This window comes from Apteryx rowi, unplaced genomic scaffold (assembly GCF_003343035.1).
Source record: "Apteryx rowi isolate R43461 unplaced genomic scaffold, aptRow1 scaffold_2, whole genome shotgun sequence".
Classification (NCBI taxonomy): Eukaryota; Metazoa; Chordata; class Aves; order Apterygiformes; family Apterygidae; genus Apteryx; species Apteryx rowi.
The window spans coordinates 7,449,239-7,477,040 of NW_020448307.1; the positions used below are offsets into that span (position 1 = coordinate 7,449,239).

Here is a 27,802-nt window from a genome sequence, read left to right on the forward strand (position 1 = left end):
CCGTCCTGGGCTGTCCCCAGCGGAGATTTTGGGCCATCTCCCGCCTCCCCGGCTGCTCCCAGCGCCGCTGGTGGCCGAGTCCCCGTGGGTGCCCTGCAGTGCCCGTGGTGCATGTACTGCGGCCGGGGCCAGGGCACTGCAGGCAGCCAGCACCAGGGGCTGAAGGCAACCCTGACTGTCCGCAGCGGCCGGGGGTGCTTGCGGGGGCCAGCAGGTCCGGAGACAGAGGAGTGGTGGGTGTAAGTGGGAGCCTCTCTCCCTGCTAACGCCCCTGTGTGCAGCCCTGCTGCGCTGTGTGTCCCTCTCATGCACACCAGGGGCAGGGACCTCCGCTGCTGGGTGAGTTGGGTCCCTGCACCTGGCCCGAATGAGAGGGACACGCAGCCCCATGACTCAGGAGCAGGATTCCCTGCAGGGCCTGGAGGCTGTTCTCCATGTTTTTTCCCTTGGTGCCCCACCACAAGTTTCCCAGGTGATACCTCACACTGAGCATCTCCACTAGCTKCACTGCCAAGAGCACGCAGCTCCCCTCTGCACGGGTGGGGGCACAGCCGCAAGCCTCCCTCTGATCTAGAGCAGGACACCTCCMCTTGCCTTCTGCTGGCCCACAGGGCTGGCAGATGGTAGGGGAAATTCAGGATCCCCCACCAGCCCCATGGGTTACCTGTGGAGACATACCTGGCAACATTCCCTGACTGTGCTCTGACATGGTATGAGGTGTTCACCACTCAGCTAGTAACACRGAGGCTTGCAAACATGACAGCTCTATGAGCACCTTATGATCTATGCCCTTGAAAACAGATTTGATTTGGTCACCCCTAAGTGAGACACACCACCACCTGGTGAGGGTGGCTGGATGGGAGCCCAGCTGCCAGGACTGGTGGGAACTCAGGGTTGTGCTGGGCGCAGTGAGGGGCAGCTGGTGGTATTTGCAGAGCTTTGTGTGAGATGAGATCTTTCACCTGCTGGGAACCTGGGAGGGAGACTTCCTGCAGCACTTCATGCACAAACCCCAAGCTTGTTCCACATGGGGGTTGYTGGTTTGGGAAGGGCCACCTGGGGCAAAGATCCAGAACCGATTTCCCCACCCAAAGGCACCCCCATTAGCAAGCACCATTCCCCTATACCTCCTTGCTCCCGGGTGGAGTGCCACAGTTCCCCTTGCTCCTTACTTCACCAGTGCTGCTGACTTGCCCTGCGTAGCCTTCAACCTCGCCCCTGCTCCAGCCAACCCACACCCAAACTCCTCCATATCTGCTCCCTCCCGGTGTTGCTCATGTGCCCTGGCTCTGCCTCGCCATGGTGCTCATGCCACCATCTTTGCTCCCCCTATGAGCACCTCGGAGGAGCCCGGGGCCTGGGAGATTTGGGGTGTGCAAGGGAGTGTCCACACTGCAGCATGGGTAGTGACTCCTGTTACAACATGCTCTTGGCACCCCAAGGGCAATTTCTCACGGCCTCAGGACAGCAACTGAGCCCTCCTCCAGGAGCCACAGCCTGCCTGCCGCTGTGAGAGAAATTTGATTAGGTTTCACACACAACTGATTATTACTTGTGAAAACAATAATTGAAATATCAGGCAGGCGTTAGCAATTCAATGGCTTCCCCATTTTCGGGTACTCAGCCTGGGACAGAACGGAGGCTGGGTGCAGGGAGCAAAGCTCTGCATCCTCTTGTGACCCCTCTGTCCCCAGCCCCGAACCAGCCCAACCCTGCTCTTCCCAGTCGCTCTGCGACACAAACCAGCCTGGTTCCTCCCCGGCTGGTTGGTGTTCGCTGCAGCTGATACCTCCCATCTGGAACAAGCCCTGTTTTCCTCTTTTTCCTCTTGTAACATGCAGTACCAGGGTCATCTCCCGGGCTGTGGTCGGGGCACAGGGCACAGGCAGACCAGAGCCACGAAAGACGCAGCCCGCCAGACTCCGGCTGGTTTGTGGTTGGGACTTGCAAAGCAGTCAAATTAGCAGTGTGGGCTCAGCCAGAATAACGGCTCTCAGGAAAGGCTTTAATGCCCCTGTCCCTGCTCTCCAGGGCTGAGAAAGGTGCTGTCCCCACATTTTCTCTGTGGTGAGCAGAGCCCAGGCCGGACACGACTGTGACGGTCCTGCTGGATGTCTGCTGCCCCCGAACGGCCCAGCCCAGGAGAGGCTTCCTTGCCAGCAGCTCCCGTCGCGGCAGGTGGTCCAGCGCTGGGTKCTCGCTCCACACTCTGCCCTGGCCTCCGGCCTGAGCCGACGCTCTCCCGTGGTGGAGTTGGCACAAGGGTGCCATCTTCAGTCCCTTGGTTCTGCGCCCCCAGGGCACGGCCTCCGTACCCAGCTCACGGCGGAGGTTTCCCCTCCCCGCTTTGCCTCGGGGTTCTCCAAAGCCAGAGGGCTCCTAGCATGCAGCGGCAGCAGGCTGAAACCGTGCTCTTGTATCGAGCCTACAGCCGCTGTGAGCCTCTTGGAAGTTCAAAAACTGGGAGCAGGGGAAAGGAGATGGCAGCTGTGTCTATCTCACCCTGTCAAATGGAGTGAGAGATAACCCCCAGACAGAGGGGAAATGCCCGGCCAGAGAAGAGGGGCAGCAACCGGCTATTCACTCTCAGTCAAACTGCTGGACCGATCCCGGGGCCAGGAGCTGGGGGTTTCAAATCACAGCTCTTCTCATCACAGGCACTTGGACAAGGGGCACCACAGCCCCCTGCCTCAGTTTCCCCATCTTTGCCATGCAGGGAGTTGTGAGGAACAGTTAGTTAATGTCCATAAAATACTTTGAAAATGAAAAGCCTCTCTAAGTGCTCCATGTTGTTGCTATTGTTATTATTATTAATATTATTATTATTAATACTTTGGAAGCACTGGATCCTCCAGTCTTTATCACTGAAACTGCTGCTGGAGATGGAAGTTTCTTATAGTCCCAAACAGCTGAGCATGATTTAGGGAGCCACCGTTTATATGACTGAAATCATTATAAATACAATTGCTTCATTTACTGCTGCACTAAAGTAGACAGAAGCAATTACCGGAGCAGTATTACCATCCCCACTCCATTCCCCAGCCCATTCCACGCCAACAGAAAAGCTCGTAGAGCTGCGGCTGCTATTGAGGAGAGATCTCCTCCACGCTGCCGCYGGCTCCTGCCCTGAGGACCCTACAGACTGAAAAAACAAGGTCCTGAGCAAGGCGCCATGCAGGTACCTCTCCTGCCTTGCACAGGAACCCTGTTCCTGCCCTCTGTGCGATGAGCTGGGCAGCCTCGGCACTGAAGGGTGGTGGCACTAATGGCAGGGAGGGGATGTGATCTAGCTGAAGTGAGATATGAGGACAGGACATTCCCAAAGAGGGCTTCAAGGAGGACCAGAACAGACAGAAGTAGAGCTGGCCCTTTGCATGGTGAAGGCAAATGAGATCTTCACTGCCACCCAGAAGGAAACCTGCCTACTCAGCTGTTGTGGAGGTGCCTTGTAGCTTGCTGGCCTCCTTTGGGATGGCTCAGACCTGCAATATTGCTGAAATTTGTGCCTAACAATCAAGTAGAAAACCAGAGCACCACAGATGACACCAGGAAAGATGTTTGTGTTGAAACAACACATCAGTAAAGAGAAAAAATAAAAATAAAAAAATTAAACAAAGCACAGAACCAAGAAAACCCCAATAGTTTGCATTGGAATAAATGCAAAATGTCCCTGGTAAATGCCTTCATTCTTGAAAGCTGCCAGAGGGATTTGATCTGGGACAGAKATACTAGGGATGGAGTAAATCAGGAGAAGCTCGGGAAAGGCCCAGCAGGAGATGCAGCAGTTAGCGTGCAGCAGTGTAGCTGGTGTCCCTCTGCCTTTTTGCTCATTTTCATTGAAGAAGGGCTTCGGTTTTGGATGTCCTGAAAAGCCACCGTTACAGCACTTTGGGAGGAGAAATTGGCTCCTTGGCAATACCGAGTTTGCAGGGAAAGTCGACAGCTTGCAGGGCTCAGGAGTGCACTTTGGGGTTGCACACTTGTCCCCATGGGGATCCCTGCCACTGCTCCTCTCCACGTGTGACCCCTACATGGGGGAGGGCAATAAGCACCGGGGAACCCACAGTGGGATCCCCTTTTCCTGCAAATATACCCAGGACATTTTCCAAACTTGTAAGTAAATACATAGACCAGCTGGGTGAAGGGCGAGGGGGGACAGGACCTCCCCCCCCCCCCCAATTTCTATAGCGGCCCAAAGGCAGGTTTGCAACCCCCACACAGCTCCAAAGTGTCAGGCCATGGGAGGCTGGGGACCCTGCTGGGCTTGGCTGTCTTTGAGGTCCTCCTTGGCCGGGTCCCTCCCCGGCAGGGATTTTGAGGAGACCAGAACTGGGCCTTCACCCGCCTGAGGAGGGAAGGAGGGAGCAGCCCCTGGCATGGGGGTGTCACGGCCCCGCTGTCACCCGTCCCTGGGGACGCAGCTCCGCGGCATCCCGGCCAGCAACTGTCTGTGAATCCTGCCCCTCCTGCAGCTGGAGCAAGCCGCTCGGGACAATGTGTTGGGGAAAATCCTCTCMCCTCGCCATGGTGGGTTGGCAGCGAGACACCAAGTGCTTAGGGCTCACGTGGCTTTAGGTCCTGGAAATTGCCAGGGGTTGATACAGAATCAAGATGCCCTCCCTGCCAAGGAGTACTAAAGGAAAGACCCCCACCCCAGTCTCCCAAAGGGCATTTTGAGGTCAAAAAGAAAAATAAATAGCATAAAATTATCTGCGAGACTCTAATTCACTCTCAGATGTGCAGATGGTGCCTCTGTCACATCCAGCATTGAGAATCATACAGAGCTGCAGTATAGAGATCTTTCTATGTATATATTTATAGGTATGTATATATTTATAGTGCACTGCATTTAAAACAGCCGGGCCTGCTTCTTCAGCTCGTTCCTCTTCCACAGGGCCAGGCGGTCGAACTCGGCGATGGTCATGCCGAAGATCTGGTAGAACTCCTCCTGGGAGAGGTGGCGCTGGGGAGAGAGGGGCTGGTGGGCCGGGGCCGGGCGCTTGGGGGTTTAGGGGGCCAAGGGCTCGGGGGGCCAGGGCCGGGTGCTGGGACCTCGGGGGCTGGGGCTGGGTGCTGGACCATGCAGCTACAGCGAGGTGGGAAGGCATGCGAGGGAGTTGGTGGCATGCCACCCCCACCTGGGTGGCGGCAGGGCTGCACAGGGGTGCTGCAGCCCCAAGCAGTGCTAACGACAGAGAAGGGGAGCTGCCTGGCTCTCCCCTACTCCGGCCAAATGCMCTCACGCTGCGGACACAGGGAGCAGCGTCTCTGCCCCATGCATGGAGCAGTGGGGCTGCAGCACCAGCACGCTGGCACGGGTTTGCTCCTGGGAGCTGGTGGGGATGCTCCTCCCATGGAGGACAAGCAGCACACGAGTGCCTTGTGGCTCCATGCGGCCTGCTGGGGTGAGCCGCAGGCGGGCAGGCTCGGGGACAGCTTGCAGGACCAGGTACCTCCGAGCCCCAAGGATATTCTCTCCAGTGGAAAAGGCTYCCCTCACCTCTAACCGAGTCCTGTCCACATCTTTGGGTAGCTGGTTCCTCCCTCTTGTCTTCACCAGGAGCAGCTCGTAAGGGTATATCTACATGGAGAAACGAAGACCTCTGGCTAGCTCTGGAGCTAGAAGAGCACACCAGCAAGGTGCTCCAGGGAAGCTCTGGGGCTGTGGGGCCACCAGGGCAAAGGCTACTCCCAGGGCACTTAGCAGGGCTTGGCTGGCACAGCCGCCCACCAAGGCTTCGACAGGGCATGGCTGAGATTGGGACTGGCTTGCAGGGTGACTCTAGCCCAGAGACTCTTTTGAACCACCTTGGTGGCTCTTGAATGGCAACCCAAAGGTCTTCCACTCGCTCTGTAAAGCCAGGAATGATCCAGAGATACGCGTGAGTTAGAGCTGAGCAGGCAATAGCCAACTCAGCCACCCCTCTCTGCTTCTTCACCAGGGTGACAATACTGCTCTGCAAAGAGTTTGGGATCCTGGCAGGAGGGGAAGGACTCTGGTCCGAGTCCCACAGTCCCAGGATGGAGCTGTCTGGTGGGGGGCTTAGAAGAATAGAGGAGAATGAAGCCTCCATCACAACAGGGTTTGGAGACAAAAGGGAGCTTCTCTGGGATGTCCTCTGGGTGGTACTTGGGCATCTCCAGGTGGTAATTGCTCTTTGGAGCAGGGACCCTGCCAGCAGGGACATCTTACCTTGTACTCTGCAGGGAGAGAGAAAAGACAAGAAAGAGAGACATGAGCACTCTGATGCCTCCTTTGCCAGGATCCCTTCCACAGAGCTGCAGAGACCCCGGTCTGTCCCTCTGCCTGATCCCATTTTCTGGAGCTCCCTGCTGCAGGGTAGGTGACCTCACGGTATCTGGCTTCATGCCCTACCAAGGCACCAGCCCCCTCGATGGYGGGGCAGGATGGCCTGAGAGAGCAGTGGGCTGGTGGAGCTTGGCACCCTGCCTTGGCACTGCCTCTGGGGGAGCCCCGTGCTCGGCCCCGTGCAGCGCAGAGCCTCGGGAGGGCTTGGTGCCTGAATGGGACCAAAATGGGCCTGGCTGAGCCCATCACCAGAGCAGAGCCTGAGAAGAGGACTTCATGCAACTCACACCCAGGAGCTGTGCCTGGCTCCACTGGCAGTGGCAGGGTGGACAGGTGGGGAAAAAGGGGGAAATTAAGCCCCCAGAGACACTGAGGGATTCAGTCAGGGTGGCCGGGGCCTGGGTCTGCTGGGGTGAGGCTTGGGGAGGACCAACCACCACTGCGCCCTTTCTGTAGAACCTCAGAAACGGTTTCAACCCCACTCCTAAGGAAACCAGGCTGCTATAGGGCAGCAAGGCCAGCTCCCTTCTGTCTTTTGAGGAGGCTGGAAGTGACTTCCCTGCTGTGGGGGACTCCCCCAAAGCCCATACTCCTGAGTCCTGGCCAGGAGGGCTGTGTCCCTCTGCAGAACCTCCCCTGCCCTGGCAGCTCCCCAGCCCTCTGCCAGCTTACCTCGCATGCCCCAGTTGACGGCATTTGTGCTGTCGTAGTGGAAAAGTTCAGCACTGGGAGGCTGCAAGGCGGACACACGGAAGAAGGGAGTGAGCAAGAGGAGGTCCCCTCCAGACGCTCAGCACATCCACAGTGCCTGCGCCTGCACCTCCCAATGCACCTGACGGGGGAAGGCATCCACTACCCCAAAGTGAGACCTGCTCCCCAAACTTAGCAATGGGAAAACAGGCATAAGGAGGGGAAGCGATAAGCCCAGGTTGAACAGAGGCAGGACAGGGTCTCCTGACCCCCAGCAGTCACTGCCCCAGGGTATAAAGCAAAGCCCTCCTGTTGGAAAGCAACATCAGCGTCCCTCTGAAATGTGACCTGCAGGACAGGGGAAGAGATCTGCTATTGGGGGCAGGCACCTGTCCCTTCTGTATTGCCTGGACAGGGCACTTCAGTTCCCAGTAGGGACTATTTTGGGTTGGTGCAAAACAGGAGTGAAGGCTGTGGTGCAGAGAAGGTGGGGAGCAGGACACCCTAATCCTGAAAAGTGCTGGGAGAACACAGAGGGCTTTGAGGAGCCCTACGGGGAAGGGCAGAGGGAGGGACGAAGGGTGCAGAAATGCCTGGCTGGAGCAGACCAAAGCACCACTAAGTGGCAGCAGCAGGGCACAGGCAGGAGGCGCTTACCCTGTGCAGCCCGTTCCTCCTGTAGGCAGGGAGGGAGGCCGACTTAGAAATGAGGGGGTCTGAAAAGAAACCATCAAGGTGCATAAATGAAAATGCAGGGGCTGGCCCCACACCACAGGATAGCATCCGCTCGGCTGACCCTACCCCTGTGCTCACACATCCCGTCTCTTAACAGCTCTCCTCAGCCCCTTGCTCAGGTCCTTCCCCACACATGGCAAATACATGCTCTTTTGTCCCCAAATGACCTACTCACAGTCTGTTTGCCTTTCCAGCTACTGCCTCATCCCTATCCATTTCTGAACTCACCTAGCTCTTTCTCCTCTCCAGCTCCATCTCATTTCCAGCCTGGATTCCCCACACACACACACACGCTGAAATTTCTCTCTCCAAAATCCCTCTTCCACGGCAGCCCTCCCTTCTCACCCTTCACCCTGACAGGTAGCCAGGCCCTTCTCAATCTCCTCCTCTCTTGGTTTCTTGGACCCTGTCCTCTCCTGGCTCTGTTCCCAGCGCTATACTGGTCCCTTAGCACACCCTTTCAAGGAGGTCTTTCTCTCTCTACTTCTTCCTTGCTTCATCTGCAATGTCAAACTCTGGTCCCTGCTGCCACATGGGACCAGACACAGAAGGGCCATGAGGGATCACAGACTCACCGCTGTCAGCCAGGTAGTGTGTCCGGGGAGCTGCAGGAAGAGCAGAGCAACGGGTCGGAGGGGAAGAAGTGCCCTGCGCTGTGCAGAGCTCCCCACCAGCCCAAGGCCCCCGCAGGTGCCGGTCCCACCTTGAAGAGCCCCAGATCAGTGAAGGCACGCACACCATGAGGAAGGAGAGCACAAATTGGGCAYGGACAGCTGTGCTTGCTGCCAGGCTCCCAGCTCCCCTAGGTACCTCCTGCAGCCCCAAGGAGAGAGGGGCTGGATGCCCGGGGTGCTACCTAGTGATAGCATTGCAAGCGAGGAAAGGAGCTGGGCCAGCCAGTAGGTCTGGGGTGCCTGGCAGTCTTGGACGTGCCGTTAATAATGTACATACACAGCGAAGTGTATGGCAGGCTAGGTCCCATATGCACCAAGGCTGTCCCAAAATAAGTGAAGGTTACTACTTATGCCTCTTAAGGTTGGGGGTTGGTTTGCATCCCTACATACAGTTCTGGAGCCCAAAACAACACAAAAAGCCCCATGTGGTTGTGTTGTGAGATTTCTAAAGGACTCTTCAACCTGCTGTTGCACTGGGAGGTGTTTCATCAGGCTGGCCAGAAGTACTGCAGACACCAGCTGCATGATGTCCCATCCCCAGCCTCACACTGCATCCTCGGTTGGGGGGGTCGGGGTAAGGACAGAGCCCTCCAGAGAGGAAAAGAGTCGCTCAAGGCCAACCCTGGAGTTGAGCCCACCTCTCCCACCCACACCTTCCCAGTCCTGTATCCTTCCCTCTCCAGTTCCCACAGTGGCTAGGGCCCTGCCAAGGTGGGATGGATGGGGACTACAGCACAACAGCCAGGGGCTGCTGTCGTCCTTACAGCCGTTCAGGGAGCCCTCGTAGCCAGCCATGTGAAGGGCTTCCCTGCTGCTGGCCGAGCTGCGAGGAGGCGTCCAGGGGTCCGTGTAAGAGTTGGACCGGGCCTTCATCTCCTCCCTCAGGATCAGCCTGCCGATGCCGCTCTGGATCTGGGCACCGAGGAAAAGCTGCTTTGCACCTCTCCTTTCATGGCGCTGTCCCCTCCCCGCCAGCCCACGTGTCACGGGAGGGCACAGCACCTCCTGACATGGGCTCATCAAATCCCATCTGCTCCCCCTTGCCCAGGGCCAGGACGGTGGTGGTGCCTCAGCAAGGGGCCATCGAGGTATCCGTGAGGGGTGGGATGCCAGAGAGCCCCAGGGGCCGCAGTGGTCCCTCTCCAGCAGGGAGCTTGGTGCAGCATGGAGTTAGCCGGCAGAGGCTCAGTCCCTTGCAGGGCTCCTCCACACACGCACCCTCCGCGGGCACCTTGCTGCCCAGTCCCCCACCCTCCCTGGCAGGCTGCAGGCAGAGAGTGTCACTCACCTTGTGCAWCCCCCGCTCGTACCCGTCCTCCTCGCCTCCCGACGAGAACCTCCGGGCCCGGGGTGCTGCAAGGAGACACACGGTGTGCTCAGACGGGGGCAAAGCCGGTGGCAAGTGGGGAGCAGACAGTCCCCAGYTGGATGAGGACAGATGGTTCCCAAGGGTTGCTAGGACTTTGGGGTGGCTCTGGCAGGATCTCCGCCACCCCTCCTTCTTAAGCCCACCCTCGGGTCCAGGCCCAGCACGGAGGTCTCAGGGGAAGTCTCTCCCCAGATGTGGCTCGTGTGGGGGCAGAAATGGGTTCCTTGAGTTCAACACTGCTGTGGCTGGGCCATTACCTTTGGGGGACACTTGGAAGGACCAGTACTCTGACTCCGAGTGGTAGTACGGGTCCGGGGAGTAGGCAGGGCTGTACTTGGATGACTGTGCAATGTCTTCGCTGGTTTTACTTTTTGTGGCTGCAGGGAGGTTGTCTGCAAAAGGACGTGGAGAGCTGTAACAAGGACACCTCATCCCTCTGGCAGGACTTGCAGAGATCCACCCTGGGATGAAGGCAAATCCTCTTCCCTCCCCTCTCCCCACTGCCTGGCAGCAATTGTGTTCGGGACGGCATGGAGCAGAGCTGGAAATAATCTATTTTCAAACTGCTGGGCAGCTCCTGGAGATAAGGAGGCAGAGGCAGCTGGTGGGGACAGTCACAAACACAGGGTCTGTCGCCGGTGTGGCTGAGATGGGACCCAAATGGCTCATAGCCTCAGGCCCACAGTACCAAGACAAGCTCTGCGTCCTGCATAGCACTCGCCCCTGCCCCAGGTACCAGTGCCCCTAGTGTCCCCATGCCAGTGACCTGTGCCCCTTGGGCTGGCCTGTCACCAAGAGATGGCAATAACTGCACAGACATCCAAGCGGGACTCCAGAGGGAAGAGATGGAGGAAGGCACATTCCCCGCAGGGAAGGGGATCTCAGCAGGTTATTGCCAGGGAAGGCTGAGGTGGGCTGCGTAGCGGGGTGGGGGGAGCGGAGGTGCCAGCCCCAGCATCTCCATCTCAGGCAGGGGCTCAGCTCCCCCAGGGAAAATCCATGGCTCTGCACGGCCACAGACCAGGATCCTCTGCATCTTCTGCCAAACCTCCGTGGCATGCATGGGAAACCCAGCAGTGATCCCGGTTTCTCGGGACCCTCTCCTCCCGCCCTGGCAGGGGAGCCACTTGTGCGGCACCCTGCTCCGTCCTCATGACACCCTGYCCTGTCCCTGGGGCTGTGGGCAGCTGCCCTCGGTGGCTGCCCTGCACCCCGCTGGCAGGCAGGGGCATCCCAGGAGGGGCAGGCACAAGGAGCTGGGCATGTGGCAGAGGCAGGGAGATGCAGGCAGAGAGCCACCCCGCCACCTCAAGCCCTCGTCCCCGGCACAGGGTCAGCACAGGGGACTCAGCAAACGGCAGCTACTTACAGCAGCGGGTGCAGGCAGCCAGCGGGACATTAGGGGAGGTGGGCAGGTGGGAAAGGAGAGCCCACAGAGAGAGAGAAAGGAGACACAGAGTTATTGCTTCGCGGGGGAAGCTCCTCTTCCCCTGTGCATGAACGCAAGCCAGGGAGAGCGCAAGCCAGCCTTACTGAGAAAGGCCCAGGCCAACACCAAACACCCCTACGCCTGCACCCTCCCCACCCCTCAAGCTCCCCCTCGGGGCCCATTTCAGCCTGGAGCATCTGTCCAGGAGGGGCGGTGATTTTCCTCATGGTTCCATGGGAAACTGTAATTTACTTTCTTCATCCCATTCCTGAGGCTGCTCTGACTCCTGGCCTCAGCAAGCAACGGCCACCCTCATCCCTACTCCCATCGACCTCTGTGGCCTCGTGCCCTCCCACGGCTCTCCCAGCCCTGTCCCCCAGGCTTCACCTCTCTGCTCCCCCGCTGCAGCCCTCCACATTCCTCTTCTGATAACCCTGGRTGAGAGCATCCCCTGCTGTCACCCCTTTCAGGCATTCCTCGCACCAGGGATGAATTTCAAAAGCTGCCTTTTTTTGTGCTTAAGCTTGTGCTTCACTGCCTAGAGGAGAGGTAGGAGCATCAACCCCCCCCCCAAACCCCCAGTCCCCAGGCTCTCACTTTTCTCCCTGCTCACATCTGCTACCACATCCTGCTGATTCCTGCCTCCCTAAGCAATGCTATCCCCGCTCCCCGTGCAGTCCGATCTCACACCCCTGCTGGCCCCACTCCAGCTCAGCCAGACCAAAACCCACACTGTTTCTCTAGGATCACGACCAGTGCTCTGTCCAGCTTGCCCAACAAACTAGAAACTCGTGAGAAGAAGGCAGACTATACCGTGTCGTTTATAGATGGGGGGTTTCCGGTAGATGTTACTCTCGCCGGCAGCTGGTGGAAGAAGAAAGAAAGAAAGGGAAGAAAGAAGGAAAGAAGGAAGGAAGGTGAGGTCAGTACGAGTTTGCTGAGAGCAGACAGAACAGAGGTCCCGCAGGAGATGCTCTGCCCACGTTGCGTTTCCATCAYGCTCGACTGCCGCCGGGTCCAGGCGTCCTACACTGAGCGCAGAGCTGGACCAGGGCCAGGCCGGCTCAGGAGACGGCAGTGAGGAGCRCGGTCCCTCGGGGCTGAGAGCCTCGGTGCTGGGGGGGGGGCGGCAAGGAAACCCTGCGGGGCAGCGGTGTGCGCACAGAGGACATGCAGCGAGCACCCGAGTGTCAGCATGCACCTCAGGGCGGCAGACCCTTCTCCTCCCGGCCCTGCTYATGGCTCTCCTCTCAGACCAAGGGGCCGGGGAGGAGACGGAGAGGGTGCAGCTGTAAAGAACCGGCTCTGCCCTGGGCAGGCACACAGCACCACGGCTCTTTCTGGCATGGTTTCTCAGGGGGTGCCAGAGCCTAGAAGAACCGTCCACGATCTACCTGAGGGCAAAACAAAATTAGCCAAAGCCTCTTTCCACAGCAGAGAGAGAAAAGAGCGAGCTGGGAGGAGAAAGCAACCTGGAGCCTTGCAGTGAGGCTACCGCCCCCGCGCAGGGGCCAAGCAGCTGAGCTGGCGGAGCAGCGAGGGGGCCATCCATAAACGATCGACCGTCAGCAGGCGGGCAGGCCAGGCYGGGCAGCGGGGCCAAGCCCTGACAGGGACGGGGTGGGAGCAGGGTACTGTAGTGGGGAGCCTCAGGGTGTCCTCCTGGCCGGTGGTCATGGTGCTGTCCCAAGAGATCGGCTATATGGCGGGGTCCCACCCAACTCTGGTGCAGCAGAGTGCCTTGGAGGAGGGAAGGGGCAGCGGGAAGTGCCTACAGCTGAGCAGGGACCAGCGTGCATGGCTTGGGGCTAGCCTGTGCCTGGGGCTGCCACAGGACACGGAGGGTCCCTCCTCCGGCCCCCCGTGCACACTGAAGGGTGGCTGTGCCTGCTTCCCTCCCGCCTCTCCCCCCTCTGCCCGCTCCATCCCCTGGCCCCGTGGGCTCTGCGTGGCCGGGAGAGGGTGGTGGCCCTTACCTGGTGGCCCCCTGCAATCCCTGCAGAAGGGGAGCAGCCATCTGGCAAGCCCAGAAGACTCTGGGGGGAGGGAGCGGCGGGCCCTAGGGGGAGTATAAAATAATCATCTGTAAAGGATGGGTGTGGAAAGGCTGCTGGCAGACAAGCTTCACCTCGTGATCCTGGGGGGAAGGCAGGGGAGGGGGCAGGCTCTCTGCTGGGGACTTGTCTGCGTGGGGAGTGGAGGAAGGTCAGGGAGAGGAGGAGGAAGAGGGACATTGCAAGGATCAAGCAGACTCTGGAAGGCTCTGGGACGTCTGGGTGGTGATGGGGAGGGAGGAGAGTTCAAGCTGCAGGTCCTGTTTATGGATGGCCTCTACCAGGGGGTAGATCCTGCTGCCAGCTGGCTCTAGGCAGGCGGTGGAGCTACGCATGCGACACACGGGGAACAGCACATGCGGGCATGCGACAGACACGGTGCTTCCCCACAGGGCCGGGGCGCTCCAGAGCCTACCTGGAATGTGGAAATGCTTGGGCGCTTGGTATGAGGTTGGAGTAGAAGACCTCACATCTAACTGGCTATAGTAGGGGGAGCTGCGCCCACTCTCTGTGCCTATGCGGTGCCGAGCAGAAGCAGCCATAAGTGACCGAAAGAGAGAACAAGAGGCAGAAGAAAACGGGTGTTAAATGCAGCGGTGTTAGAAGAGCAGGGAACTACCCAAGTGGTGGGCAAGATGGGGACATGTGCCGTGCCAGGATGGGGTGTGATGGAGTGAGGGGAGATTTGCTGCATCTCTAAACGAAGGCAGGATGCAGAGGAAACCCCGCGGATGGATGCTGTTACAAGGCAGCAGGTTCCCCCATCATTCGTGAGGGGAAGGCTGAATACACTGCAGTCGGAAGCAAAGTGAAAGGCCCTTGGCTGTGCAATGCAGGAATAACTCCGGGGATGCAGGACCTCCAGACTTACTGACCTTGGATTTTCCTGTCCGTTCCTCCCCAGCTCTGAACGTCAGGAGACGCAGCACAGACACACTCTGCTTCCTCTCCGGAAGTGCTCCAGGGGTGTGTGCACATGCATGTGCATAAGGACCCCTTGCAGCACTGGCTGGGCACAAGCAGTCCCGTGCATCCCCCCTCCTGGAGTTACCAACCCAGCTGAGGGGCCTTCTGTCCTCCAGACTTCACTGGCTCTTGGGGCCACTTCCCTCCCTGCCCCATTCTCCACAAGCCCCAGCTCAGGTCTGGGCCAGGACAAGGCCCCCATTGCCTCTCCTCACTGCTCGCAAGGTGAGATTGGCAGAATTGGAGGATGTACCGAGCAGTCAGTCACTGCCCACAGCTCCCGCTCCTGCTGGTCCTGAGGAACCCAGCAGGCAGCCTGTGTCCTTGGCCCAGCCGTCTTAACCAGGTCACAGACCACAGCKGTCCCCTGGGAGAAGTGGGGGATGGTTTGGTGAGCCCAGCGCCATGGGGCATCTGAGCTTGGTCCAGCCTGAGGGTGCAGCCGATATCCTTACCTGAGCGGTAGAAATGGTGCGGGGATCTCGGGATGGTGGGCGACATGCCCTGCCGACTGTAGGTGGGAGAGTCGATGTAGCCAGGGCTGGAGGCTCGCCTCTGCCGGATGTCAATGCTTTCGTAGATGTCCTAGGGGCAGGGCAAGGTGTGGAAAGAAGGCCGAGCTTAGAGCAAGCGCCTAGGCCGATGGGACACGGGGGATGTTGGAKGGAGGCTGGGAGGTGCCAGCAATGGCAAGACTAGGGCCTTGCAGGCCCCTCTCCTTCAGGGGAGTGTCCCATGGCCAAGGAGCCCGGTGTCCCCAACAGCCCGGAGGCTGCAAGGTCTCAGGTGTGACATGCTGGGCAGTGTGCATGTGTCTGTCCTCGACAGGCTGGAGGAGCTACCTAGGCTGTTCCTCCCGCCTGCCACTTCTTCCTCCTGGGCAGTGCTCCCCCACCAGCGCACTCAGCCAGCCCAGAGCCTGGGGCCAGGCGATGCATGTCTGGCTGTGGACCATCTCCCTCCTTTACTGCCTGGAGACCACCCCTTWCCCCCTGAGCTTGTTCCCAATTACAAGTGTCCCCCTCCATGGCACAGAAACTGCCCACGGGGCTGCTCTGCCGCAGAGCGGTGCCACTCTCCCTGCCAGATGGGAGCAGCCCTCTTGGATGAGGGCTCCCACGTCTCCCCCACCCACCCGGCRTTCAGCAGAGCTTCTGCCTCTGCATGACACAGCAGTCCTGGGGCATGAGACACTTTGCTCTTACAGCAAGAAGGATGCAGCACCGYGGGCTGTTACCTGAGAGTAAGGGGACAGGGCTCCCAGGGACTGCAGGCAGCAGGAGGCAGAGGGGAGAGAGAGAGACGGCATGTGATTAACGGGAGCGGTGACAGGCCAGTGTCATGGAGCAGCTCATTTTCCCCACGTTATAGCCCACTTGGTGAAAATATAGCCTCATTACAGCTGTCAGGCACCGAGGGTGGCTGGTGGGACAGCAGGCTCCAGCAGTGGGTGATAAATCACAGCTTGTCCCCACCTCCACTGCTCAGGGTTTGGGCTGGGGCTCAGCCGGGCTCCATGGCTCAGCAGCCTCTGCTCCAAGAGAAACGCCCAGCAAAGGCAACCGCAACCCCCTGCCAGCCCTCGGCTCTTCCAGCACTGGATCCCACCTGCCTGCACATGTCCTCAGCCTCCATCAAGGCCCAGGGAGCTGGAGGGAGCTCTCTTCTCTCCCCACCACACAGGGCATCACCCACTGTTAAACACGTCAATCCTTTCAGCAGCAGCACAGTGGAGTTGAACTCCAGAAGAAGCAGCGGCAGGCCCTCCCTGGCCTGCGCCTCCCTGGCGGTGCTCCCCCACAAGCTGTGCCCATGCCCTCCAGCCTYGGTGGCACTGTCACTGGGTAGGCTGCAGGAAGCAAGGCTTGTGACAAGCCCTGGGACTGGAGATGTAAGGGATGTTGCTGCTGGCCATTACAAAGACCTCCTCCAGGACCACCTCAAGGGGCCCAAATCCTGCCCTCAGGGCCCCTGATCTCTGTGTGAGCTGTGCAGACCCTCTGCTCTCATTGCCTTGGTGAAATCACCCAACAGCCCCCACCTGCCCTGGGAAGTGGAGAAGGGAAGCCCCACGCTGGGTGCCGCTTTGGCATCATCTCATAAGGTGCTTCACAACAAGGCACCAAATGAGTCCACTTCCCTGGCTCCAGGACCAGCACCCGACACGGGCATCTGTGCTGGGGGCAGGAAGCCTGGGCTAGCCCTGCTCCTCCCTCCAGCTATGGAGGAGTAGGCACCTTGCACGCAGGTCACAGGACGCTGGACTGCTCGAAGTCAGGTTTTGAGCTGAGCCATTGGGCGCACACAGAGATCTGTTGGAGTTATAACCTGCTGGAGATCTGTCCCCCCATCCCAGAGGGATGTGTGCTTCTCCCATGGTCTAGGCTGCAATGGGAAAGCCTCCCTACCACACCAGTCCTGAGGGTGACTTCTCCTCCCTGAGCTGCACCGCCTGTATCTGCCTGTTGTGTTCGCGGCACAGCTTGGGCAGAGCTGTGTAACCAACAGATGAGGTTGCTGGTTTCTCACTTACTCCACAGCAGCAGCACCAGGGTCTCCCTCCTAATCCAGGCCCTATCCCAGCTGATGCAGTCTCACCCTCCATCCTGCCTTGCTGCAGTATTTCCACTCAAGTGAGTGGAGCCTCGTGCAATTTGTCCCACCACCCCAAATCGGGGCCCTATTCCCTGCCCTGCCCCTGGGGCTCCCGCAGCTCTGCATTGAGCGTATCGAGACTCAGTACCTCCCCATAGCTATATCTCTCCAGCGTTTCGTCCGATGTGTATCTGAGATAGGGCTCGTACGAAATGAGGTCAGGACGCTGCACTTCATAGATGGCTTTAATCTTGGGAAGAGCTGCCAGGTCTTTGTAATTAAGGATCTCATTATCCACTTTAGCCTAGGGAGAGGGAGAGACAGAGACAGAGAGACGGAAAGGAAGAGAAGGCGAGAGGGAAGAAGCGCACAGTGCGGAGCCGAAAGCAGAGCAAACAGAGCCGGATCGTCACCGCAGCAGAGGGAAGAGGTAAGGAGAGACCCTCCGAGAGGCAGCAGTGGGAAGGGGCAGAGGAGCYGGGATTTTGGGACTGTGGGACAACATCCCTCTGAGCACTCCTGGTCCGTTCTAATGACAGTGCCGGCAGGACGCCTCACTGGGACGAGGGCAGCGCGGCTTGCCCACTCTGTCCCCAAAAGCCGGGCTTGTTCCCTGGGGACACCTCATGCTGCAGACCGGCATTGGGAACTGTTGCTCCCTTCTCTGATTCTACCCCAAATCTGTGGCAGGAGCTCTCGTCCTGCCTCAYGTTAAGAGGAGCAGAGCTGTACTTACGCAGATGACTCGGTTCGGGGAGCCGATGCTGGAACCGGGGGGYGAGATGGAGGTTTCTGATGTTCTTCTGTGCTGTGGAAACAGAAAAGCAGGGAACAGATGAGAGCCCAGGTGGCCCCAGTAATTGCTTGAGTCAGTCTGACCGGGGCAAGGTGGGGAAGGACCTGCAAGCAGGCGCAAGGCTGTGCACAGCGAGGAAATAGTTTGTATCGTGGCTCTTGCAGGCTGCCCTGCCAGCCGGCTTCACACAGCCAGCAAGGCCCCGGCCTCTTTCGGGGCCAGATCCGGATCAAGCGGGACAAACCTGCGCTTGGGATGCAAGTGGCCTTGCAAGACACTGCAGGCAGCTGCTACACTAACATCTCCAGCTGGGCTGAGAGCCTGGGGGCCAGTGTCACCAGGGACGTGCCACCTCCCTGAGCAAGGCACCTCTCCCTGCCACCTACCTTCAGTTTCTTCTCTGCTCTTGCCGCCTGCTTGCAGATTGGGTGCCACACTTCAGAGCCTGAAACGCAGGGGAGGGAGAGCGTTTTAGTGCCATATGCAGCCCAGGCCGGCTGTTAGGGGACGTCCAACTGCCTCTGCCACGAGCGAGCCCCATCCTGTCCCTGCAGACTCTCCTGCTCCTGCCGTTTTAGTGCGTGGCCCCTCTGGCAGTGACCTGGAGCTCGGCTGTTCCTCCTGGGGAGGGCCGTGCCTGTGCTCTCCCAAGCAGCAGCTACACTGAGACACMGGGGCAATTTTCACTCCACCTAACCGGTATCGCGCATAGGCGTGCAATTCCCTGCGTTAAGCAGGGGACGGCTCCTGGAGAGGGGCAGCTCTGCAGGGGCAAGCAAACGGCTGGACATAGGATTCGAACCATCTCTCCACGGAGAGTTAGGGGTCAGACAGTGCAGGCAGTGTGCACACTGACAGCACAGGGGGCCCTCAGGATCGGGAGAGATGCCCCCGGCTTGGATGCAGGCTGGATGGTGGAGCCCAAGACTCCAGAGCTACTGTAGCCCCATGCAACCGCTTCTGGGAGGTGCTGGGATCCTGGGGGGGTGCCAGGATCCCGGAGGGGTGCCAGGGCCATCCCACGGCAGAGGCAGACAGCACTCTGCTCACACAGCGCTGAGGACCTTGCTCTGAAGAGATGCTTCGAAGGCTGCCCAGACACTGCTGTCCTCACCCTGCCTGTGGGAAGGGTGGGAGGGACGCAACGGGCGCTGAGGCCCCACAAGGGGCATTGATCTGCTGGGTCCCACGGGCTTTTCTGGGAGCCTCCTCCATCGCGGTGCGGCCACAGGAATGCCCTCAGAGGGAAGGCAGGGCGGCGCCGAGACGGCGCCGGGTCTGCAAGGCTCCTCCACCTGCTGCTTTAGCCCTGACAAATCGCTCCCTCCAATCTTTGCGCACGCTCCCCGCAGCCRCCCAGGTCCAGTCGCCTTTCCCAAGTCCCAGCGGCTCCATCCCCTCTGCACGCTCCCCTGCATGCAGACAGGGACCAACGCCGGGCCCGGGGGCTGTAATTCACCTCCCGGGGAAGGAAGGGCAGGGGGAGAACCGAGTCCCCTTGCAGGCACAGAGGTGGTGGGAAAAGCAAAATCAGCGCAAGGGCCCTTTTACCAGCTGGTCAGAGCTCAGGACTGTGTCCCCACTAGTAAATTAAACAGTTCCTGAGCACTGGAACTTAGCGGCCAAAGCCAGTAAATTGTGATGACAGACCACGGTGTGGTTTTAGCCCAGCCAGCCTGGCTAGCGTTCAGCCAACAATTCCCAGTCACGGTTCGGGAGACGGCGTGGGCCAGGGACCAAGCACAGGTCAGAGCCTTTGGGAGGCTGGAAGAGTTTAACAGCGCGGATAGGCGCCATGCTGTGCCAAAGCGGCTTCAGGCACTGCACCAGGGAGCGATTCGGGGTAGGACTCATTTACTAGCAGAGAGGAGGTGTCGCGGGGGCCGCCCGGCAGCAGCGCAGGGCAGCCGCCTAGCCGCGGGGTCGCACCGTCCCTCGGATGCTCCCCGGCCCGAAACCGGCAAAGCCGAAGAGCTTCAGCGGCGCTGCTGGCTGCAGCCCGGGGACGAGCAGGTCAGGAGGGCCGGAGGGCTGGGCAGAGCCACCGGAGCACGCCGGCCCCGCCGCCCGCCGAGGGGGGCTGGCTGGGAGCCCATGCCTCCGTCCCCGTCCCCCCCCCCCGCCCCGGCCCTGCGGGCGCGGGAGCCAGCCAGCCCCGCGATCGCCCCTTTCCCACCCACACGGTAATCAGTGACTCAGGGTGTCAGGCAAGCACAGGTTACTGGGAGAAAACAAGCCCTCCCCCCGCACCGGCAGCAGGCCCGCAGGCAGCTCCGGGCAGGGAGGAGCTCCTGCCGAAACCAAACCGCCCGGCTGCACCAGCAAAGGCTTAACCCCTCCGGCGCCGCTCTCAGCGTAGCCCCGGCAAGGGGAGGAGAGCAAGGCGGCAGGGAAAGGGTCCTGGGCCACATCCCCTGGCGCTGGAGGAGAGCTGGGAGCAGGGGCCTCTGCACTCATCGCCGCCTCTGCTCCCTGGACACGGACCAGGGACACATCCAGGCAGCGCTCAGAAGGTGTTCGGGGAGACTCTGAGCGAGCAAAAGGCCACCTTACAAAAAGCAAAATCTCCTCTAGGGAAATGCCTCCAGGCTCCTGGAGCTGAAAGGGGCAACACCGGTCCTCTCTGAGCAGTAAGGACACTGGGCGGACAGGCGTAACCCAAGGAGGAGCTCAGGGCTAGGAAGAAGTGGAGAGGCGTCTCTGGTGGCCCCAGGTCAGCCAGACCTGCGGGAACAGGCTCAGAGTYGCTGCTGCATGAAAAGACCCTTCTGACATTGATCACCACGAGGACCCGAACCCCAAACACCAAACATACCGCTTCCCACCCGTGGCAGAGGGGCAACCCCTCTCCCACAGCCAACACATCTCCGCACAGCCACGCTGGTGGACGTCTGCCCTGGCAGGGTGACACAACAGCTGTGCCCGACCCGCTGGCCACCCCAGGATGGCATGGGAGTCCCCACTGCAGCAGGATCCCCCYTGTGACAGGGGTGTCCCTACCTGTAAGGTACATCTCCTCTCCTTCCGTGAACATCTGGTGGCAGCGGACGCATCGGGCGCAGGTGGGGTGGTAATGTTTCCCTCCTGCCTGCAACGGCGAGCAGAGAAAAGAGGCCCCTAAGCAAGGCGCGGGAAGTTCTGAGCTGCTCTCATGCCCTGAGGGCRAGAGGCCCTGGTGTCCCTCTCTGCTGCAGGCAATACCCAGGTGAACGTGGCAAAACTCCTGGAGCAGCCTCAGAGACCACTGCAACTCACAGAGAAAATCAGAGCCTGCTTCATCCAACTAATACTTCTGACCTGCAAGACTACGAAGCACACTGGCAGCCTTTCACTTTCCTTTAACTGTCCAAAATAGCAGAAAGCAGAACCAGGAGGTCCCACATCCCAAAACAAAGTACTTTGACAAATCTCACCCCTAGTAAATTGTCGTTGGACTCTAGAAATAACTTTGATCCTCTGAAGTAATGCTTAGCCAAGCAACCATGACTTGCACGTGCTCCTTCCCTCTATAACTCCAAGGCTTTGAAGAAAACCAGCAGGATTAAGGGCCCTATGACTACAGACCATGGCTGGGAAGGGAGAAAGATAAACCTCGCAAAGCAAAGGGAACCACAGGCTTCATCCTGAAGCTCAGCCAAGCCAGAGGGAAGCCCAGCCCTGAGGCTGGCTGTCAGAGCCTCCCTGGCTATCATTTCTAGCTCCTCTCCCATGAGCTAAAGAAACTTTTCTGCTGCCTCCCTCCTTCTGTGAAGCCATGCCCAAACTCCAGCACTAACAACATGCTGTTTTCCCAGATGAGATGGAGCTGAGCTGCTCCCTTTGCTCTTTGACAGGGATAATAGGTTTAATTGGTAGCTTGTTTCCACTCAAAGTGTCTGTTAGCATTTCAATTATAGGCTCGTTTTCTGGGCTCTGGAGCTCGGAGGTAGGAGCTAGCTCAGGGCTAAGAGGAACCTTGGCTGTGCTGTAAGAGCAAAACCCAAAGGGACATTTTACCCTGATGATAATCTGAGAGACAGAGAAGGATGATTTAAGGTGGCAGAGGGAAGACGAGGCTCGCACTGACAAAGGGAATAGTTATGATATATAGAGCGTGGAAACAGTTTGAAACGGGGAGGATCAATAAGGAAATTTGCTGCAAAGATTGCTAAGAGTCTGCCACAAGGGAAGTGTTGATTGCCCAGATAATCAACCGGGATTCATCACGCAGAGATTCTCTTCAGGGATGCAGATGGCAGCTAGGTACTAGCCAGGGGCTTTTTTCCTGCAGTTTATGCAGGATATGAGTGGATGGGTCTTCGGCCGGGCAGAGGAGAGGAGTGGGAGATTTTGCTGTTTCCAGAGTTTAGCAAGGATCCCTCTTCCTTATGTTACAGTGCACCTTAGTGCAGGGGAGTCGTAGCCTCGGCTTGCCCCCCAGGCATGACCAAGTGTGCCAAGGTGGTGGAGAGGGTGTCAGTTCCCTGAAGTATTCCCTGGCTGGCCCAAGTCAGCCCACAGCCCAGACACCACTAATCCAGGTCCAAAAGCTTGATAACGAGGTGGGAAAGCCACCCGTGCGGTGGCAGCAGGGACAGAACCAGCACTAATAAGCAGCAACAAAGGGCCCAGTTCTTCTTTCCTGCACTGTCCGCTGACTCCAGGGGGAAGGAAGAGGTCCCTAAGGCAACGCAAGCAAGGAGCTTTCCTGAGCATGTGGCCCCATCCACAATTTCCAAGGTCAAGATCCTTCATTTAACACTTTGCCGGTCTGAGCAAATCAGGCCGACTGATTCCGGGCCATATGCATCCTAAACCAATTTTACTGCTAAAAACCACCAGGACCTTGTCTGGAACCTGCTGTGTCTTTGACATCCTTCCAACAAGTTCATCTCATTTTATGCCTGATGCTTTGGGGAGGCGACTCATTTGTACTGCCAAGGGAAGAGGCTCATTAAGAAAAGGCCAGTTCCTCCCAATCTAAACTCTGTGCACATAACCCGGCCGGGGCGTCTGCTCGCTGCGACAATTGCAATGCACACTCCTCCTTGCAGCAGGCTCCAGCCAGCGAGCGCTGAAAATCAATGGCAGTCACGCTAAACTCTGTCAATCTGAAGAGACAGCTGTAAACACAGGGAAAAGAAAGATTAAAAACAACCTGGCTAAATACCAACTCCTAAACACTACAGGTCAGTCTTCTGCAATTCCAGTTGCTTATATTTCAAGATGTCTAGAGACACCTAAAGTTGGAAACAAAGACCCTTGATAAACTGATCTACTGCCTTCTCAAATCCTTCTCTTTGAATCCAAGATGGGTTGCAGCAAGACAGTTTGGTGTTCTCGGACCCTCCCATAGCACCTCCTACAGCTTGGTGCACTGACAGTAAGAAAAAAAATACATATATATATATATATTTGTGTTTTCCTATCTAGATCACACAGAATATATGAGCTGCTGCCACACCATGCTGGAAGGGAAGCCTGAGACGTTTAGCAGACTGGGGAGACACAGATGTGGAGCAAGGCTGGCTGCTCCCCAGGCAGTATATACCAGCTCTTCACACAACAGACCAGCTCCATCTTTCTTTTAAATGCAGACCTTCAAGCACCCACCACTCCTCTTCAAGGAGTAATCACTCTCCAAACTGTACAAACCTTGTTTATTTTATATTGATTATTATTATGGCTCGTAAAAGGCTGATAGATGCTGTGAGTGAAGAGACCTGTTCATTATCACTTGGGGTCCCTTAAAGACTCATTAATCATTCAAGCCTGGCTGCACAGCTCCGAGTCATTTGGAAAGCCCAGAGGCTCATGGGATAGCATGAGAAGGCTCATTAAGGCCTAAAATTATTTAAAGGCACCCTTTCCATTTTGCGCTCTGCTGGAGAAGACTATTAAAGCCTCCAGTTTTACAGGAAATCACTCAATATCGGCTAGCAGGCACGTGCCCGAAGCGGGTGAGGAGCCTGCACCTGGCCCTGGCCGCCGGAGGAGGCAAGCAGCCGGGGCTCACGGTTGCCAGGACAGAGAAGGGCCATGGCCAAGCAGTGCCCACAGGCTCCATAGTGCTCTCCCTGTGCAGCCCACCAGGACATGAGCCCTATGTTCATCTCGGCTCTGTGACAGTATCCGAAGGAAGGTCACACCTAGGCTTTGCCTGCAGGGAACCTGGAGCCAAACTGAATTACTTCCAGCCCATCCGAGTCCTCTCACGCAAGGAGGGTTTGCTTGCCCAAGCGCTGGTGCAGCAGAGGCGCTAATGCGAGATGACTGGTGTTCAGAATGTCTCATGGGATTCAGCCAGCATCTTCCCACGTCCTGGCACAGGGTGGGCAGCGCTCACAGTCCCCTCTGGCAGGTAGGAGAGCCAAGGCTCAGAGGAGAGCCAGGGATGGAGGGCAAGAGCCCAGTGCTGTCTCCAGTTCGCAGGCAGCCTGTAACTACCCATGTGGAGCTACTCCTGTGGAGCAGCTCTCCATCTATCCTCTCAGATGAGCCCAGGCAGGAAAGTCCTGTGCTCATCCGGACTCACTGCAGCTCAAGCAGGTGAGCGAAGGCCCCCAAGAGCAGTGCAGTGAGCGGCTCCGAGGCAGCAGTGCCCACCAGTGCCTGCCAGACATGGCCCCCGAGCCCGGCCCTCTGCTCTGGCCCCAGTGGAGGTCCTGCAGACCTGCCCCATGCAGGAGTCCCAGCTCTGACTCCTCTGATCTTCCTCACACACACTGCTCAGGAGGGGCAGAACATCCTGCATGCATGCATATCCATAGCCCCTGCTTTGCCTTGCTGTCCCTGACCACCTTTCTTGGCTGGAGGATGGGATGYGGGAGGCGGCTGAGGATGCTCCTGTCCTGGTAGAGGGTTACTGGGGACCAGGGGCAAGGATTCGACCTCAGGGGAGTCTCTGGCTGCACCCTGCTCTGCTCAGACACTTGCTAAGTCAGGGGCCCTGTAGTGGGCAGCTGGCCCATGGCAGCTGCTGCAGTGCTGAGCTCACAGTCACCACAGCCTGTGCTGGGATTGCTGCTGAAGCCCTAAGTCAGCAGAAGGCCTTTCCAGGCAGAGGGAGCTCCCTGAAGAGGAGGGTAGGGAGGAAGCKGCTGGAGGACTTTTGGGGCTCCAGCTTCAAGAGAGGTTGTCCAGGCCAGGTTTGGTGCCTTCAGGCCAGCCCAGCCAGCAGGGACCAGGAGGAGTGACCACTTCTTGGCAGGCTGTAGTTGAAAGGGGCTAGAGATGTCTCGGTGCAGCTCTCAGGAGGCTAAATATCTCTGCCTCCAGGGTTTCACAAGTTTGTGGCAAAATAGCTCCCAAAAGATAGCCCAGCACAGACACTGTGCTGGCTCCTTTGAAGCTCAAGGTGTGTTGCATCTCCCCTGACACAGCCAGCCACTCTCAGGAGCCCTCTGCTCTCCTCGATGCTTCTCACACATCCCCTTGACAGCTGCTGAGACTCCCCTCTATGGTGCCCACTCTCACCCAGGCAAGGCACAACGGTGGAGGATGCACAGCTTTGCGGGGCTGGTGCCAGGGCTGTCCCCCGAGAGTGGGCAGCAGGCTCTAGCACAGCATGGAAACGTGCACAGGTGAGCTCTGAGCACACTGCTCTCCCACGGTGCTGAGCCCCATGTGGGCCTGCACAATTTCAGGAACAGCAGAGCTTTCTCCAGCACCTCTAGGAAGGTCAAGCTGTGAGCCCAGGCCACCGCAAACTCCGGTACTGGGCAGGATCCACCAAAAGAGCAACAGGTTCCCCTTTGCTTCCTGATGTATACCCATTGCTAAGGCTGCTGGCTGCCTGACCATCCTTGCTGCAGCTGCTCCAGCCCACTGCCCCTGCTGGCTGGCTCTCCATGGAGCCAGCGTACCTCTGATTTTGGGATACTGCTTCTTAATCACAGCTGTCTGGGCATGGCAGAGTGAAACGGGTGCCGGTGCTGCCCTCGGAGCACTTGTCCTCCTGCCCAGCCGTGCAGATGGGAAGGTATCAGGAGGGACTCTGCAAGCTTTCGGCATTGCTGCCTCTCTGCCCGCCACAGCCCAGCCCCGCAGCATTGCCAGAGGGGCCAAAAAATCACAGCATGTTTCACTCTGACATCTTTTTCTCTGCTTCCTGTGGCTTCTGAGCCTTTAAGTTGCATTCAGACCAAGTTTTCCAGATTTTTTCCCCCGCAAGTGTCAGGGCAGAAACAGAAAGAAAGAATGAGCTGGGAGCGTGACAGAGCATCCCCCATCTCCTGGCGTTGGGAGCTCGGGAAGGACCTGACCATGCGGCTGATGGGAAGGACAGACCTTGCCCTGAAGAACCTCTCCGGCCTTCCTGGAAAGCAATCCCACTCCCTCTGGCTCTGCTCCGGCAACGCAGGTCTACCATTGCCCAAAATGCTCTCGGCGGCCGCCCGTGCCAGCCTCCTCCCTGCCCGGTGCAGGTGCCCCTGCGGATCTCTCGGCCAGCCCTGCGAAGGACAGCCGGCGGGCTGCGGGGACGGCTCTTTGCAGGCTCTGCTGCAGCTCCTGGGCCCACACCGCCGCCGCTGTGTTGGATGTGTTGCCAAGGCAACAGACAGGCGGTGCGTGTGCGTGTGAGGGATGCACGCGGGGATGCGGCTCGGGCGAGCGTGTCTGCGAGCGAGCTGGTGGCACTAAGGAGGAGGGTGCGGCGACGGCCGGCTATCGCGGGTGCCACCAGCTCTCAGGCCCCGGGCATGTCCCACCCCGTGGGCACCCACCAAGGCCACCGCGCGCCCTGGCTCCTGCCTCTCCAGAGGCCTGCAAGGAGGTGGTGGGTCCTTTCCGCACTTCCACCCTCCAGATGAGGTGACCACACCGTGTCCACACCTGGCTGTAGGGACGGTCCCAGCCCCAAGCGGATGGGGGTGGCACAAGGGTGCAGGAGCACGCAGCTCCCCACGGCACGCACCCCCGGGGGAGACACGCTGCATCCCTGCTGCCAACCGGGATGGGTGGTCCTGGCTGCGAGACTCACCTCCAGGACCCTGCCGCTGATGTACCGGTCGCAGGTCTCGCACTTGATGCCGAACTGGGCATGGTAGTCGGACTCGCAGTAGGGGATGCCATCCCTGTGAGAGAGGGGGAAATGGGGCATGAGAGGGGGGTCGGGCAGCCGAGGTGTCTCCCATCGCGTGCCTCGCCAGGACACCAGCGCCCAACGCGGGGCCCTCGCGAGCCGTGGGCCCGCGGCTGCTCCCCGGCTGCCCAGGGCAAGCACCAGGACTGACGACGGCTCGCACGGCAGCCCGGACTGCGAGGGGCCGGCACTCACTTGCTGATGTACTCGCCGGTGAGGATGATCCCACACGTTTGGCACTTGAAGCAGCTGACGTGCCACTGCTTCTCCAGGGCCAGGAGAGACTGGCCTTGCTTGATCTCCTCCTTGCAGCCTGCGCAGTCTGGGGAGACAGCGGGAAGGGGAGCACGTGAAACCCCCCGAGCTCCCCACCAGGAGGGCTCGGCAACGCTGCGGGACAACCCACGAGCCGCTCGCGTTTGCTGGGCAGCTCAGGGGTACCCTGGCCGCTTAACGTGGCCCCCGCGCGAGGCAGGACAGGAAGCGGAGCTGTGGATTCGAGCGTGAACAGCAGGAGCTGAATGCACACGGCCGCGCGAACGGGCTCACGTGCTCACCCACGAGCAAGTGCACCCCTCACCCGCTCCGAGGAAAGCCCTGCACCCCTGCCCCAGAGGATCTCCTTTTCTAGGGGATGATCCTGCTGTAAACACGCTGGCCCTGACACTGCTCCACAGGCAGCCCCCCGAGGATGACTCCTTTCCTCTGCCATTTCCCTGGATGGGAATATACCACCTCGGCATGTTCCCTTGTCCAGAGATTTGGCAGATGAAGCATCAGGCCATGGAGTAAAGCCTTTGCTGGGGGTGGGACCGCGGAGCAGCACCTGGCCACCCCGGCGGGCCACCCCGGCTGAGTGCCCGCCACGGCAGCCCTGGCACAGAGCAGTGTTTCCCTGCCGGGTGCGAGCTTAGCCCAGGGTTACTGCGTGGGCTGCTGGCCGTGACAGGTCCCCGTGTGGCTCTCGTCGGGGGGCAGGAGTGGTGGGAAGCGTCTGGCAGCGAGCGGAGCAAAGGAAGGGCTGTGCTCTCCAGCAGCCGCATCCGGCCCCGCTGCAGTATTTACGAGACTCCCTTCCTTTCCCCATTTCCCCTGGCTCCTGTCAAGGCTGGGAGCAGGA

At 59.0% G+C, this 27,802-nt stretch overlaps 1 protein-coding gene across 1 annotated transcript in view; it reads right to left on the reverse strand.

Moving 5' to 3' along the window:
- Positions 1-4,849: 4,849 nt before the first annotated feature.
- Positions 4,850-27,802, reverse strand: part of ABLIM3 (actin binding LIM protein family member 3) — a 29,507-nt gene continuing 6,554 nt past the window's right edge. The window contains exons 5-23 of the mRNA XM_026063548.1: positions 26,878-27,004; positions 26,581-26,674; positions 20,619-20,706; positions 18,005-18,063; positions 17,559-17,630; positions 16,971-17,126; positions 15,465-15,494; positions 14,683-14,812; positions 13,677-13,775; positions 12,021-12,071; positions 10,036-10,170; positions 9,698-9,762; positions 9,174-9,321; positions 8,311-8,340; positions 7,658-7,716; positions 6,983-7,043; positions 6,194-6,201; positions 5,501-5,581; positions 4,850-4,963 (exon numbers count right to left, since the gene is read on the reverse strand). Coding sequence (XP_025919333.1) covers positions 4,850-4,963; positions 5,501-5,581; positions 6,194-6,201; positions 6,983-7,043; positions 7,658-7,716; positions 8,311-8,340; positions 9,174-9,321; positions 9,698-9,762; positions 10,036-10,170; positions 12,021-12,071; positions 13,677-13,775; positions 14,683-14,812; positions 15,465-15,494; positions 16,971-17,126; positions 17,559-17,630; positions 18,005-18,063; positions 20,619-20,706; positions 26,581-26,674; positions 26,878-27,004 — 1,607 coding nt within the window. The remainder of the gene's footprint in view (positions 4,964-5,500; positions 5,582-6,193; positions 6,202-6,982; positions 7,044-7,657; positions 7,717-8,310; positions 8,341-9,173; positions 9,322-9,697; positions 9,763-10,035; positions 10,171-12,020; positions 12,072-13,676; positions 13,776-14,682; positions 14,813-15,464; positions 15,495-16,970; positions 17,127-17,558; positions 17,631-18,004; positions 18,064-20,618; positions 20,707-26,580; positions 26,675-26,877; positions 27,005-27,802) is intronic.